This window comes from Trichoderma harzianum (assembly GCF_003025095.1).
Source record: "Trichoderma harzianum CBS 226.95 unplaced genomic scaffold M431scaffold_1, whole genome shotgun sequence".
Classification (NCBI taxonomy): domain Eukaryota; kingdom Fungi; phylum Ascomycota; class Sordariomycetes; order Hypocreales; family Hypocreaceae; genus Trichoderma; species Trichoderma harzianum.
Window position 1 is genome coordinate 3,416,854 of NW_020209249.1, and position 15,555 is coordinate 3,432,408.

A 15,555-nucleotide genomic window follows, 5' to 3' on the forward strand; every position below is an offset into this window, starting at 1 on the left:
ATTCAATTTTAACACCCCGGACCTGGGACTAGAAACCACATGGCAACAGACCGGGGTGTCAGAGTCTGAATTCGAATCTGCACTGTCTGTCGGAACGCGCCCCGGCTCATGCATGTACCGTGCTGTGCTTGTTTGCTTGCTTGTCGACTCCCCTCTTCTCTCTCGACTCCTCCTGCTGCTCCTCCTCTTCGTCCTCGTCGCAAGCGGTCATCTCCCACTCGGAGCGCTCCCGTAAGGAGGGGGAACCAAAGGCCGTGGATGCTTGCAAGCGCGCGGGCACCAAGCAAAACCACCACAAACCCAAAATCCTGCCCTCTGACGGCCGTCCTCGCACAGGACACAAGATGGCGTCGCTAGGGCTAAGCAGCCTCTTGCCCCGCCATAACGGCGCTGGCGTACCACCATGGCATGTCAGAATCCAGTCTGTCGGGAGTGTGGCTCCAGCAAGGGATTGTCTCATGATCGCCCATCTCTGCGCCGTCAAATGCTGTCACACCGAACAAAGCATGTCCGCGTAACTACGGAGCTTGGTGTGTCCTGTACTGTGCGCGTGAGGGAAGAGGCGGCCCTGTCAGTCTGTCCGAACGAACCGCAGGCACGGCATCCCGCCCGCACCCCCCCAGGCGCTGCCTCTTGTCTCTTGGTCTGGCCGCCCTCCGCAAAAAGAGAGACAGTGATATTACGCCGTATTTCGCTATGTCCACAGCACGTCTATTGCGAGCAGGGGAGGCTGGTAACCCAAGACCAAGAGGCGGCGACCTTGTGCCGGGGCCAACCAGCACAGGCAACTTGGCAAATCTGCCAGCCTGCTTTAGACCATCTTACTAGCAAGCTGCGCACTCACATGTGCATGTAAACACGCATCTCTACATATTAAATCCCGGACCTCGACAGAGACCCGCCCAAAGCGCCCACCATCGGGCACTGGGCTCAAAGTGACGTGCCAGACCAGAGCGGCTACTAGGGGCGACGTCCTTCTCCCCTTTGATATCCATATCCGCTTCTCTCTCTTGTGCTCGCAGCCCTACGTGGCCACCGGCTAGTACGATACACTGGCCATCTACATGTGGATCAGAGGCGTGGCTGCATACCTTTCGACATCCGAGGCGGTGTTATTATTGCTCGCCGAGGTGGCTTGCACACTCCAGAGACTTGGGCGGCATCGTCGACCCGTGAGTGGCGCATCTCGCCCCAGCTCCAAACCGACATCCATGGATACACACGAATAAACGTGGGCGGGCTAGCTTAGTACGAATTCTTTGTGGAGGCTGGACCTCTCCATGTAACTGCTTGCTATCTGGGGCTGGCTGCCCACGCTGCTCGTCTTTTAGCGCGCTTCCCGTGTCCAACATGGCATCCATACGGTATTAGACCTAAGCCTAGGGTACGCAAGACAAGCAGTTCTTGTGTCCAGACTTGCCAAGTACATCTCCCGATTTCCCGCCTAATAAGCTACCTGGGTCCCCCAAATTACCTCTTCCTCATCCCTATATCAGAGCCAGGGACTCTTTTTTTGCCCGTGCAAGGTGAAAGGTGACCTGTGTGCGCCTGGGTCGTTGTCGTGTCTCCTTCTCCTCCCCGCTTATTGCTGGCTGGATAGCTCCTCTGGTCGCCTTTTAAACAGGTACGGCTGTCTGAGAGAGTGAGAGTGAGAGTGAGAGTGGGAAACGAGAGGGGATAACAAATGCCCATGTTTGCCTTTATTCCTCGGCCGCCGAACTCTTGACACCTCCGTCCTTGGAAGATACGGATGTTCCTGAATCCATTCCCTCCGGGGCACTTAGAAGCAGACAGACCCGTTTCTTTCGTCCTTCGTTGTCGCCGTCCAGGGCCGCGACTTGCTTGGTGGATCTTGCTGACCTTTTCTTCCTAATATTCTTTTTTAACCCATATCGCCTCTTCTCTTTTTTCTTTCTTCTCTTCTTCCGGCCATCTTGTATATCCAAGATCCCCATACGGACTTGAGGTCATGGTTGTTGTGGCTTTGAGTATATGGATTTCACCATCTTGTTTGACGAGACAACCTTTTCAGACCCCTCCAATATCTACTCCATCGCTATATGCCACCGAGAAAAAAAAAAAGCCCGCCGTCAGCGCTGCATATTTACGCCCTGCCTCCGCGCTCCCCTCCCCCTTGCGGACGCCATCTTTAACAAACCTTCTTCCGGATTCGAGCGATAGGTCGCTATTTATGCGGCCAAGTCAAATCGGGCCCTAAATGTCAACTCCTGCAGTAAGTGGTTCAGCCCGTGTATCATGTTTTCCCCTCCTCTCCTCTCTCCCCCAATCAACATTAGCATCTTGGAATCAGCAGCCGACTTACCCCTTCTCCTCTTTCCCTCACAACAGCAAAAAGCCAACCTTGCTCGCATCCGAGACAACCAGAGAAGATCTCGTGCTCGGAGGAGGGAATACATCGCGGAGCTTGAGCAGCGCCTAAGAGCTTATGAGCTGTCTGGTGTCGAGGCAAGTTCCGAGGTGCAGCTCGCAGCTCGGCGAGTGGCTGAAGAGAACAGACAACTACGGGAACTGCTTCACAAACACGGCTTCCAAGACGATTACATTTCTTCCTTCCTCCTACAGCAGGCCGGAGCCTCTTCCTCGACAGACCCGGTTCAGGCACTTCAACAAATCATTGCCCCTCGAAGGCCCGTGTCTCTGGACTCCAGCGTGCCTTTTCCCCTGCCCAGCCAGGTGACCAGGGAAATGCCATCGGCAAGCTTATCATCAGTCAGCGCGGCCCCATGGGATCCTCAGCAGGTTGCCATGCAATCATTCGGACATCCTCACGTCACTCCACAGCAGGTAGTGCCGCAGGGGCCGCATACTTACACTTCGCCAGTCTTCACCGAAGGGCCTGCGGCCTCCCTAAGGTCGTCTTCCTTCCAACACATGACCCCTTCAAGTTCACTGCTCGAAGACGTCTCTCAACACGGCGGAACCACGCAACCAGCAGTCGGAGAAAATCCCGCAGCACTGAATTACATTCCCATGAATCCGTACCATACCCCTACAAGTCGCGATTTTCCTCAGCAGCCTCAGCCTCCGCCTCCTCCCGGAGGCGGCTACTATTGACGGAGCAAGCCGAAAGATGAATTTACGCACGACGACCCCCTCATAGCTTTGGCGTTCTGATGTACGAGACGATTTCATGTGTTCCCCAAACAGAGACTCGCATGGTCAGCGAGAACACGGGACTCTGCTGGGTTGATCGCAAGAGATGTCGTGAAATCTAGGTGCGCCATGCGCCCAGACGTTGCTGGGTGGGCAACGCGACAGGGCCCCAGCCACGACACGCGCGAAATCGCGAAATCGCAAAGGACAAAGCCAAACCAGTCCCTGGATGCCGGCCAGTCTTTACCGCACATGGCGTCTTCGATATACGGAGCCGCACTTATCGAGTCAACAATGCGGCAACGAGATACGCGGATGCTTCCAGAAACAAACGGGGGGGACGCTATCTGCTGCTTTGTACCCGATGACACGAGGGCCGTCAAGGATCCCGGCAGTGGACACGATCGAGGCATAGCCTCTGAGGAAGAGTCTCAATGCGGAACGATGGCCTGAGTTTATGTGTGGACCCCGGCAGAACCCCCCTGGTTCCTGTCATTAAATACAAACCAAAAGGAGCAGATACCCGGCTTACGACGTTGCAGCGGCCAACTTATGCTATACCTTGTTTCTTTCTCCCTTGGCAACCTCGAGGAAGGGATCGAGTTGAAATATCAAATGTCAATTGTTAAGCACAGTTTGTGATCTGGTAGAATATCTGGTGAATGATTTTGTCTACGGGCAGGCTATATGATCAAAGGCTTCATTCCGGAGTTTTTTTTACTTTGGACGAGATGGATACGAATGTGTACCTGCGTTTGGTGTATGATAGGTGGCGAGTTAGATATACCCCCCAAGGCGATTGAGTTAATATGATGCCGGGCGGCAACCTTTTTGCTTGTTAGCTCTGCGTTATCTGGCCCATCTATTCGCAAACGATTAAGATATTACTCTCTCCGAGTATTACTCCAGTGAAGGGCCGTTTCCATCTAGTTTTGCTCGCCGCCAGCCTCGCGGCGCGTGGAGCAAGACTAAGGTAGACTAATACTACATGTGCCCCCAAATGCTTAGTATTGCCCGCAACCCGCTTGCTGGGAAAATGGCTGACTAAATTTGTGGCTTTTTTTTTTTCCTGTACTTGAGGAGAGAAAGTTGCGCTGACTGATGAGAGAAGTTGTTGGTAAGACGGCTAAACGGGTGGGAGAAGTGACGACTAGAAGGCCTAGAACGTCCCTGACAAATTTTGGTAGTTGTATTATTCAAGAGTCTTCTTCTTATCTGCGTGCGTAATGCTCCCCACGATCAACGTGAAAGAGTGGGAATTAGCACGTGGGTTGGAGATGAGGCTTTGACGCCTTGTTAGTGTTACTAAGAGAAATAGTAAAAGCAAAGAGAAAAAAAGTGAATGGGGTTGTTTATGGAGTATATTATCGAGGGTTGTGGGCGAGTTGTGAATATTAAGGACGAGTTGAAAATATCTGATTCGGATATATTCTAGGGTATGACGGCTGTATGCAATTTTTTTTTTTTTTTCAGCATGAAGTTGTCGCAACTCTGTGCCTGTACTATTTAGTCGCCTTAACTGTCCATACCACATCTGAAAAAAGAGGGAGAGAGAGAGAGAGAATTAATTGACAATAGAATTGGTAATATGGCCAAAAATTATTCTTCAACCTCTATTGGTAGAAGCCGCGAAACAGACTTTCTGCTCACTCTACGACAGCCTATTTTTGCATGCGCAAAGTGCGCTCACAACGTCACTCGAGTCCGGAGCCAGCGCCTAAACCACGGCTTAATTGCCATGTGATGCTGTCACAAAATTCCATGCAATGCCCGGACGCCTCCGAAACTCGGTAGTTCGGAATCGACCCGCCATGGCGTTATTCCGCCTGAGCCGCACCGCCACTAAAAACTACATCATCAGATGTTTCTAGTTCCGCATATATGAGTCTTTGCTCGCGCCTTTTCTCCAACGCCGTGATTCTGCGAGCCAGATAACAACTCTCGAGACGCAGCAAAAATGCGAAGCAGTGTCGTGGCTAGCAGGCCCTTGAGCCGGATAAGCTGCTCGGCGTGTTGCGCCCGGAGCCGGCAGTTTAGCAGGTCGTTTCGGGTGCAGTCGGCACAACCAGTGGTCATGCGAGCGGGATTGAGTGGCGGCGTTGGAAGATATCTTGATGCTGGAGCGAAGCGCGGGACATATCAGGTTTCACTGGCGACGACGAGATCTATGGCGACCGTTTCAGATCGTCCGGTGGTTGGGTTGGGTCCGTTGGAGGAGTATGACCGGCGGGTAGACGCTGGGATTCTGCGGAATGACGAGCATCAACGAGGTGAGCTTGCGCGATGACAATGTCTCTTTGTAGCTATATCTAACTAGTACGATACTACAGGCATCATCGAGAACTTGCAACATCTCCACAATGAGCTGCGCAACTACCATGCACCGCCTGTTGTCCATCCTAGCTTCGATCTCCTCAAGCCCGCCAAGAAGTCCGTCTTCTCCTCGTTATTCGGCAACGGAGGCGCCGCAAAGGCTACGATTAAAGATATTCCAGAGAACCTACCTCGGGGGTTGTATCTCTTCGGTGACGTGGGCAGTGGCAAGACGATGCTCATGGACCTGTTCTACGACACCCTACCCAGCACGGTCAAGACGAAGACGAGGATACACTTCCACAACTTTATGCAGGATGTCCACAAGAGGCTGCATAAGCTGAAGATACAGCATGGCAGTGATGTTGATGCCGTGCCGTTTGTTGCGGCGGACATTGCGGAGCAGGGCAATGTGCTTTGCTTTGACGAGTTTCAGTGCACGGATGTGGCAGATGCTATGATTCTGCGAAGGTAGAGCCTCCCTTTACTTGAAGTCATTTTAATTTCAATAAGACGATGGGCTGACTTGAATGAATAGGCTACTAGAAAGCCTCATGTCTCACGGCGTAGTCCTGGTAACGACGTCGAACCGACACCCTGATGACCTCTACAAGAATGGCATCCAGCGAGACTCATTCATCCCGGCAATCAAACTACTCAAGAACCGCCTACACGTCATCAATCTCGATTCACCAACCGACTACCGCAAGATCCCTCGGCCACCCTCGGGGGTATACCACACCGCCCTGGACCAGCACGCCGAGTCGCACGCAGAGAAATGGTTCCGCTTCCTCGGCGACTCGGAGAACTTTTCGCCACGCTCCGAGACGCAGAGGGTCTGGGGGCGCGACATTTTCGTTCCGCGCGTCAGCGGGCGGTGCGCCTGGTTCACGTTTGACGAGCTCATCAAGAAGCCCAAGTCGGCGGCGGACTACCTCGAGCTGGTGCGCAAGTACGATGCCTTTATCGTCACCGAGGTGCCTGGCATGACGATTCGCGAGCGGGACCTTGCGCGCCGGTTCATTACTTTTATTGACGCTGTTTATGAGGGGAATGCTAAGCTTGTGCTTACTACTGAGAAGCCCCTGGCTGAACTGTTTGTCTCGCGGGATGAGATCGCCGAGAGCTTGCTGCAAAGTAACCCGACAGCCGAGACTACAAAGGCCGCTACGGAAAACGTGATGGAGAATCTCGAATCCAGCGTCGTCGATAAGCTCAAGAACTCGAACTTATTTGCCGGTGAGGAAGAGGCCTTTGCGTTTGCCAGAGCCCTGAGTCGATTGAGCCACATGGAGAGCAAAGAGTGGGTTGAAAGAGGGCTTGGACTGGAAAGCCAGGGAGGCAAAGAGGACAAGGACAGCTGGACGAAGACGCGAAGTCGACAGATGGAGGATTCGATGTGATTTTTTTTTGGTACGTCATTTTATTAAAAGGGATTTTGTCCCCCCAGGGCGGTTCATTGTTTGCTGCTTACAATACCCTGAGCGGATTTACTAGAATACTATTTGCCTAGACGGACGGACGGGAAGGACATCTTGGGATGGGATACGTCCAAGTGTGTTTTCCTTATGTGTACTATATGTATACTATTTACGGAGATATATTAGCGGTATAGAATAAGCAGAGCGAAGACAAAATATGAATGAGGTACGACAAATTAAAACCGGATTTCTCTTGCACTACAGCTTGGCACGGTGGTGAATTTCTCTTGCACTACAGCTACGGCGATGAATTTAGCCGTCTAAGTGGTTCCATCTTCTGGAGGCGAACAAAGGGCCCGCGATTTTGGCTCTATCTAGTACCTGCATTAGAAACAACATGAAGTCTTGCAGCGAGCTAATACGCTGAGCTAACTAATCAGAATCCCGCGGGTAAAATGGATGGGATTGTTCGAGTGAATGGATAACACTAAAACGTGAAGAGGCCGCCTGCTGTGCTACTTTATGTGGCGCTCTTTGGTGGGCTTGATTTGGTATTAGACACCCTACACTACAGTTATATTAGATGAGGATGGCGTATCGCATCATATTAGTAGAAGCCGCAAACAAGATTCGGAGTTTATACTGTATACTGGAGGCAGAATTTACTATTAGCCCGGGTATCAGCTGAATCCCATGGATATCTCTGAGACACAGTCAAACAAGCAAATTTCCCACAGCCAGCCGGAAGCCCGGGACCTTCTTTTGATCCTTAATTGCGGGCGGAAGCGGGCTGGAGGAGATGGCCTGTGTGCCGCGATGACTCGGCCGAAGAAGCATGTCTCTTTTCGGTGTGAGATTTATTTGATTATCGCGGGAATTGCCCAAATACGAAGCGCGTTGGGACGGCGCACAAGATGGAAGCTTGGCGTCTTCTCGCCTACCTGGGTAGGGAAGAAAGAAACCTGGACAAACGGACCAAAGTCAATTCGAATTACATTAGTCCGGGAGCCCGGGCAAAAGAACTGGTCCCGCCTCCGCGAATCATTTTTGGGGGAGAGCAGGCCGAGTAAGATGTTTCTTTGGGCGTTTGGATTGGGATTGCACGGTCCCCTCCCATCGAACATGCTCCATCGCTCGTTGGGTCGTCCGATCCGGGACCCGCAGGACACGAGGTTTTTATCCTCCTCCCTTCAGAAGCGAAATGGGAGCCCAAGGCAAAAAGAAATTTGTTCCTTTGCTATCGTCGATTTGCGAAGCGTATCCGACGAACATAAATTCAGCCTTGGGGAGGGGAGGGGGAGCAGATTGTCAAAGTGAAACGGCCTACCTACTCGGGAAGTTTTTTTTGGTTGTCTTGTCTTTGTTCTCCCGAGCTTCTTTTCTTTCGTTCGCAGAGGTTTCCTATTTCTGCTTGACTTGTGGAAGGCCCGGGAAGGTAGTAAAAAATAAGCCAGGGGATGGGTCTTTTTCTTCTTTTTTTAACTCTAGCTATTTGGTGTTACAGTGGAAGGATGGAGAGAAAATGGCTCTTTGGGGGTTGATGATGCCAGGGCTGGCCTGCACAATGACGACGGAAATACTACTAAGCAATCACCAGTTTGCATGCCAAGGCCAAAGGGGGGTGTTTCATGAACCCCGGCTAGCTCGTAGACCGAGTTGAAAGCCGGGTAGCGCGTTTATTGTAGTTTAGTCGAGACATTGGGGCGAGTGGGATTGAAGTCTTGGGAAAATTGCAGAGGGAAGGGGAAAGCGAAGGGTAGAGTGGATATTGGAAGAGGGTGTGGGTTGGGGGCCGAGGTGGTAGTGCCTCGGAGATGGAGTATTAGCACTGGAGATGCTTCGATATACTGTCCATGTAATGTGGCGGCGTGATGGTGAGAAGTCCAGATTTCGTATTGGCGTAGTGCTTGTGAGCGAGTGAGCACAACACATACGAGGACACGTGCTCTTCCTGCTTCTCGAAATCTAGGTGTTGTCAGACAGATCCTAGTGAGGCCGAACTGTATGTAGCAGGGGAATTCTGCTGTATTGTTCCAGGATCACGTACTCGTAGCTGCTGGTTTCGCCATTGAATCAAGCGCAGCCGGTGAAGTAGCGGTAAAGCTGTGTGCAAGCTGGCAATTGATCCCGTATTCGATAATAACAGCACGACTCAGAAATGGGTGCTGACGGCGCCACAAGTTCCCTTGCTCGAACAAAAAAAGCAGCACGATAAGTGATCCGATGGTGCCGCCATGGCTGTCTGTGGCGGATATTGAAGGGGAGCTGAACCAGGGAGGGAAAAGCCACAGCAAGCACGCTGGTACCTTACTGCAGTATCGATAATGCAGCACCTCAACAAGTCAACAAGCCAAGCAAGGCACCAAGGCAGCAAGTCCTGGTACCTGCATGCATGCAAGCTCGTTTTTGGCAAAACAAACCAACGCCAAACAAAGGACAAGGATTCGTGCAGAACGCAAGGCCAGGGGTCCAAAGGAAAAGGTGACGAGCTAAAAGACGCGAAGCAGCGCCTCGCACGGGCCAATGACCGCATCCCTCTTCTGGATTACTGGGGACCGGTTCCTGGATTAGCGCATCCTGCCGCCGGGCCAGCAGCCAATGGCAGCGCCGCGGTGCCTGAGCCAAGGACGGCCGGTCCCTGTGCGGATCCTGGGCGGACTGCAGGCTTTTTTGCCGTTTTTGCTGCTAGCAATCTTCAGCTTGGGGAGCTGGGAGCTTTTCGCAGCAGCTGGCTGGATTTGGTCGACAGCGGTGCTGATCCTCATATCATGGGCTGTCACAGGCGCCTGTCTGGACTCGGGGCTGGCGCGAGGGCTACTCGTATGTGGTGCTGGGATTACTTGCTGCGCGAGTACGGGTGAGGGCACTTACAGCACAAGTTACAGCTGATGGGAGACTGGAGAGAGTTAAGGTTACTCAGCCACTTACCTGTCATCCCATCAATTGAATTTGAGGCTTGATTCAAAAGTGACAAACGTCAAATGTCTCTATTCCGGCTAGCTGGCTGACCGTGGCGATGCAAGCCCTTCAACAGCAAGCGTGCACCCACCACATCACTCCATGCATCTTTTCTGCTTAGGTGCTCTCCTGCACAGCATCTTCAGCATCGCGCTACTCGTACTAGTACCTCGGCCGACTGCTGCAGCGCTCCAGCTAGTGGCCAAGCTGCTTACCTGTGGCAGCCAGTGGAGCGCCCAGCAGCTGTTCTGATTCGGCGCAGCCTTGGGCGCTTGCCAGGCCCCCAGAGTCACACAAGTACCGGTACCTGCGTATCCCAGGACCCTGGCTCGCCCGTCCGTCTAGGTTATTCCCCAGCTGTCGCTCGCTCGCTTCTCGCCTCTCCCCTTCTCTTTTTTTCCCTCCTCACCACCGTCCTGCCATCGCTGACGACACATCATCGCCTTTTGAAGCGAGCGATCGTGCGGTCTGGGCCTCTGCGTCAGTTTTTGAAGAGCTGCGCTCCGGTCCGTCCATTCATTCATTCATTGATTTGATCTGATTTAATCGACGCAGTCATTCTTTTTGCATCTGCTCAGCCATCCATTCATTCGCGATATTGCGCGCATTAGTCGAGTGCACACAAAGTCTCGATTCGCTCCCTCTCTCTGGCTTTTTCTCGCACTGCCGTTTGCATCATCATTTACTGCACAGCCTGGGACATTCAGAAATAACTACGGCCTGGCATTGTCTCGAAATCCAGCTGCCCCGTTGGTCCCTTGTTCCCCCCAGCAAAAAAAGCAAAGACATTTGTCTCCCCCCGCCGTGGAAGAAAACGCTCCTTGACTCAATAAGTCACCACATTCTTTCTCCCTCCATTACTGGCCGTCCCCCGTTCCAGACGACCACTTCCCCAGCCTCTTGCGACTGCGGAATCGAATTGCCAATATATTCAGAGCTCAAGGCGAAGATCATCGTCTTGCTTTTGCTCTGTGACGCCCAATCTTTTTTTTTTCTTTCCTTGATACCCCGGAAACCACTTTGGACAAGATGCCCATCTCACACCGGCACCTCCACCGTCATCGAGATCTTCTCGATGACATTGACGACATTATCAATGGCGTGAACCCCCACGACAAGCACGACAAGGAGAGTTCCAACAACAATAATGCCGAGAAAGGTACCTATTAACTGCTTATTAGCCTGGATGGCCTTGGAGTCATCCATTTCTGCTGCCTTGACATGCTGACTCCCTCCTAGGTCAACAGACTGTGGTTCAAGTTGTCTACAAGACCATGTCAGCTACCTTTTCTGGCCCTATTGGCGGATACGTGACTGTGCACAACCCTCCTCCTCCCCCGAAGGAGACGCCGAAGCCTGAGCCTAGCCCAAGCAAGCAACCCGAGTCCAAGGAGACACCGACGCCAAAGGAAACTCCCAAGGAGACCCCGAAGCCATCGCCAACCCCCAAGGAGACGCCCAAGGAAACGCCAAGCCAGCAGCAGCAGCAGCCGCCATCCCAGACATCAAAGGCGAGCTCTTCTACTCCCACTGCGATTCGCGCCCCTGCTCAAACCCATTCCGAGTCCGACGATTCTATTGTCAAGGCTACTGGCTCGCCCACGCACTCTTCCTCGCCGACGCAACTGGCTGTTGATGGCAACCGAGCTCACTCTGCGGCCTCTTCTATCAGCCCGGCTTCAGCAACAACGACCCCTACTAGCGTCAGCGGAGGCAGCTCTGGAACCAGCGCTGGTGCCAAGGCAGGAATCGCCATCGGAGTGCTCGGTGGTATTGCTCTTGTAGGACTGCTCATCTTCTTCCTCATCCGCCGTCGTAAGCAGCAATCTCAGCTTGAGCAACTTTCGGACGACGATGAAAAGGCCGCGCCTCCACCTCCCGTCCAGCAGCGACCAGTCGTGGCACCAGTTGTGGCACCGGTCGTGAAACCAGTCATGACACCGGCTGCGGCACCTGTCGCGGCGCCCGTTGTTGCGACGGCTGCTGCTGCCCCCGTTGCACGGGCAGTCTCGCCAATGTCGTTTGAAATCTCTCCCGCGCCGTCTCCGGAGCCCTTGGAGGATCCATTTGTTCGCACAAACCCGAATGCGCCGCGCATCAGCCTTCGACCCGTCACTCAGTTCCTCCCCGGCTGGGATCTCGAGAAGCAGACCGCCGCCGTCGCTGGCGCTGGCGCTGTTGGTGTCGCTGTTACTGGTGATGGTGCGGATCGGCCTGGTACGAGCCAGAGCAGCCACCCCGCCAACCCCTTTGGCCAGCAAGCCGAGCGTGTTCCCTCTCCTATCAGCGATGCGCCAACCCCCCAGACTCCGACTTACAAGCCCTACACGCCTTCCGTCATGTCTATGGCCGAGAACGCGCCAGAGCCAGAGCTGTCCAAGGCTGAGGAGACCGTGGCCGTGGCCGCTGCTGTTGCCGCTACCGGAGTTGTCGTTGCTGCTGGAACCACCAAGTTGGCTCGCAAGGCTTCCATGAAGAACAAGAACAACGTTGACCTGACCGTGAACACTATGGAAGCTGTCCCCCCAAGCCCCGCCGGTACCGACTTTAGCGTCTCATCAGCCACTCTTGGATCTGCTCCTGACATGGGCTCATCTGGCGCGGCAGCAATCGCTGCGGCTGGCGGACCTGCAAACTCGACTGTTCACCGCGTGCAGCTCGATTTCAAGCCCTCTCTCGAGGACGAATTGGAGCTGAAGGCGGGCGACTTGGTACGCCTACTGCACGAGTATGACGATGGCTGGGTGAGTAGTTCAATTCCATAGCCCCCCCGCTTTTTTTGCATTCCCCCGGCCTTTGCTAACCTGCTTCACTTTTAGGCGCTTGTCATCCGTCTGGATAGGTCCCGACAGGGTGTCGTTCCTCGCACATGTCTGTCTACACGACCTGTGAAGCCTCGACCACCACAGGGAGCTCCTCCCGCCGGCCCTCCTAGGGGACCCGGCTCACCCTCTGGCCAGCGACCCATGACTCCCCAAGGCCAACGCCCAATGACACCTCAAGGGATGCGTGCTCCTAATGGCCCTCCCAACGGTGCTCCCCGGATGGGTCCTGGTCCCGGCTCGCGCCCCGCTTCCCCTGCCGGTCCGATGAACCCCAACGGCGCCGGCCGACCCCAGTCTCCAATGGGTCGCCCGATGAGCCCGATGAGCCCCGGACCCAAGAACCAGGGCAGCCGACCGCAAAGCCCCAGCACGACGAGCCAACGCGGTAGCGGGAGCCCCCCCGTTTCTAGCCCATTGAACCCAAACCCACCATCACCAACCTCGTCACCAACAGAGCCGGCGCCGGGACCACAAGCAGGTCCCATCGGTAGGAAGCCTGTCCCTGGCCAGGCTTACTGATGGAACAGCCAATGCCAAGTCACTGTCTATTTTCGATAAAGCATATTGGCCTTGCGCGCAACATCTGGGTAAAAAAGGGTGGCGCTGGGCGTTTTGAGAGGTATCTAAAGACGAAATATGGCGCCACGGCGACAACTGAGGACGTAATTTCATTCTGCTCCTCTTTTGCCGTCTAATTGTGCTCTGTTTTAGTGTCTGTTTCTTTTTCTTCCAAGATTTTCCTTTTTCCTTTTCTTCTCTATTCTATACAGCTGATCTCAGCACTTTCATTTACCCTGTGTATATATCATTCACATACGCAAAGGCGACGGCCTCGCCCTAGCCCCGTTGTATTGGGACTGCTATGACAGGTGACCAAATTACATCAGGCCTATGATTGGATGGCGTGTGTGAACACTGTTACAAGCAGGACTTGATGAGCCTTGCCAATGGCTGGCTTGTATTTTACTTCACTTCTCTTTACCATTTTTTCACCTTACACTTTGATCCTACGGGATGTGACGAAGCTGCGGAGTTGGGCAGCGCTCATGTTTAAGATTATGATGGCGGGAAGAGATTGTATGTCCCATGAAGGGGAATGAGAACGTTACTGAACGATTATGTGTTTGCCAGGAAGATAGCCACTAGTTACTGATATGAAGAGACACGTTTTAAGATTGCATTGCAGTTCCCCTTCATTGGTGAGCAAGTTGTTATACTGCCATGCCTTGTAGTTGGTATGGAGTGTTGGTTCGGATGAAATGTTGTCCCCAACACGCAGCCTGGTGCTGTAAAGAAGCTACATATGTGATTGAGATGCCGCCCTGCTGAGGCTGAAACGACAACAGTAGCAGCTGATGCATTCATTCGAACCTTGGAACCTACCAACTACCAACAATGAATGATATAGCACTCTTCCGATAATAGGTAGCCATGATCGGTTGTTGGTACCTCTACATTGTTGTATTGCTATTCGGCTATTTTGAGCCGAATTCGAAGAGGAGGTCTGTAGTGCGCTGAGGAAGTCGCATCCAGCACGAACAGATCACGTTACTAATGCCTTCCTTGACTCGCTTCTTCAAACATTCTCATTCAGATGGCCTTCTATTATTGCCCCCTTCAACAATAACGGCGACTTTTGCAAGAGATACCCCTGAATAGCAATCCGAAGGCTGGATCCTCGATACTCAAGCCACATGCCCCAACAAGCAAACACGATGCCGACATTGTCCTGTCAACGTTAATAGAGGCGCCGCGAGAGGGGGGAAACAAGATCTAGATCCAGATCCCTCATTCCGAATATCCAAACTATCGGTTTCACTAACTTTAATTTAACGCTCAACTCAAACGAAGCAAAGCCGACGCACGTCAAACGGGGAGGTCAAAGAGCAAGGTGCACGGGGTCAGGAGAGGGCTTTCGCATGGTTGTGCGCTCCAACTACCCCCCATATTGTTTTTCTTTTTTTCGCCGTTTGTCGGACAGCTGCATCTTGTCTCGGACGTTGCTCCACTCACTCTCTGGACCTGGGGTTTTCGTTACCATTTATCTGCCTGTTTCTCTCGCGTTATTTCGATTCTTTTTTTGAGGATTTTTGTTGTTTTTCTTTTTATCACCGTTTACTTGACGAACTGCCACCGGAATTTCATTTTACAAGCGATAAGCCCAACCAACAGCGGGAAAGCCCATATTCACTCCCATCATGCAGTCTCTCGCCGTTCTCTTCCTTGCCCTGGCGGGTACCAGCATTGCAGCTCCTGCTCAGGACCAATCTGTTGGCCAACATGTCCCTGAGGTTCAGGGTCAGGACGCTCCCGTGGTGGAACTTCCCGGCTTCAATCATCTCGCTCGGAACGCTACGCAGGAGGCTGTCAAGGTTCCCGCTGGTGCTGCTTTTGATGGCACGTGTGAGCAGATTACGCTTGGAGGACATGGAAAGGTCGGTATGACGACTCTTGATGGCCTTTGCAGGAACAGTGCTGGCGATTGGTGGAAGACGAGCTTGAACTTGAATGAGTGTATCGGAAATGTTGGGGGTAAATTGGTATACCAAGCAGGGTAAGTTGAATACGAATCATTGTGTTTTTTGAGATGGTTAGGCTGACGTTATGATTCTTCAAGTGGTGGATTTGATGCTACTTGCAGGCCTTGTACGATTGACAACATCCATGGTGGAGACAACATGAACCTCAAGTGTAACTGTCTGGATGACAACCGGATGCCAAGATTCACTGCCTTGGAGATTGGATCTCGTGGTGAGTCAACTTTCTTTCTACTCAGAGAGGAGAGATGCTAATGAGAAATAGTTGGAAACCCCTTGGCTGTCAAGCTGGTTGACGGACGCTTCGTTTGCGGCGAGAATGCTGGCAGCATGGGCCCAGCTTTTGTCTAGGAGACCAATGAGTCTCTTTCTTTGAGAGAAAGCAAG

The 15,555-nt window shown here is 52.9% G+C and overlaps 5 protein-coding genes across 5 annotated transcripts; 4 read left to right on the forward strand and 1 right to left on the reverse strand.

The window, feature by feature from the left end:
* Positions 1-6: 6 nt before the first annotated feature.
* M431DRAFT_527052 (hypothetical protein) lies at positions 7-1,361 on the reverse strand (the record flags this gene model as incomplete). The annotated part of the gene is made up of 3 exons (XM_024920699.1): positions 7-487; positions 845-1,024; positions 1,224-1,361. The coding sequence occupies 3 exons, from the start codon at positions 1,359-1,361 to the stop codon at positions 107-109; spliced, it is 699 nt and encodes a 232-aa protein (XP_024780753.1). The 3' UTR covers positions 7-106.
* Positions 1,362-2,087: 726 nt separating this feature from the next.
* On the forward strand, positions 2,088-3,112 carry M431DRAFT_203308 (hypothetical protein). Its single transcript, XM_024913353.1, has 2 exons — positions 2,088-2,233; positions 2,350-3,112. Exons 1-2 carry the CDS (start codon positions 2,219-2,221, stop codon positions 3,073-3,075), a joined length of 741 nt encoding a protein of 246 aa, XP_024780754.1. The 5' UTR covers positions 2,088-2,218; the 3' UTR covers positions 3,076-3,112.
* A 2,076-nt stretch (positions 3,113-5,188) lies between these two features.
* M431DRAFT_72057 (hypothetical protein) lies at positions 5,189-6,830 on the forward strand (the record flags this gene model as incomplete). The annotated part of the gene is made up of 3 exons (XM_024921979.1): positions 5,189-5,384; positions 5,445-5,898; positions 5,966-6,830. 3 exons carry the CDS (start codon positions 5,189-5,191, stop codon positions 6,828-6,830), a joined length of 1,515 nt encoding a protein of 504 aa, XP_024780755.1.
* Positions 6,831-10,835: 4,005 nt separating this feature from the next.
* On the forward strand, positions 10,836-13,150 carry M431DRAFT_71304 (hypothetical protein; the record flags this gene model as incomplete). Its single annotated transcript, XM_024921883.1, has 3 exons — positions 10,836-10,965; positions 11,046-12,550; positions 12,626-13,150. 3 exons carry the CDS (start codon positions 10,836-10,838, stop codon positions 13,148-13,150), a joined length of 2,160 nt encoding a protein of 719 aa, XP_024780756.1.
* A 1,679-nt stretch (positions 13,151-14,829) lies between these two features.
* Positions 14,830-15,519, forward strand: M431DRAFT_70849 (hypothetical protein; the record flags this gene model as incomplete). The annotated part of the gene is made up of 3 exons (XM_024921827.1): positions 14,830-15,185; positions 15,249-15,382; positions 15,434-15,519. The coding sequence occupies 3 exons, from the start codon at positions 14,830-14,832 to the stop codon at positions 15,517-15,519; spliced, it is 576 nt and encodes a 191-aa protein (XP_024780757.1).
* Positions 15,520-15,555: the final 36 nt, after the last annotated feature.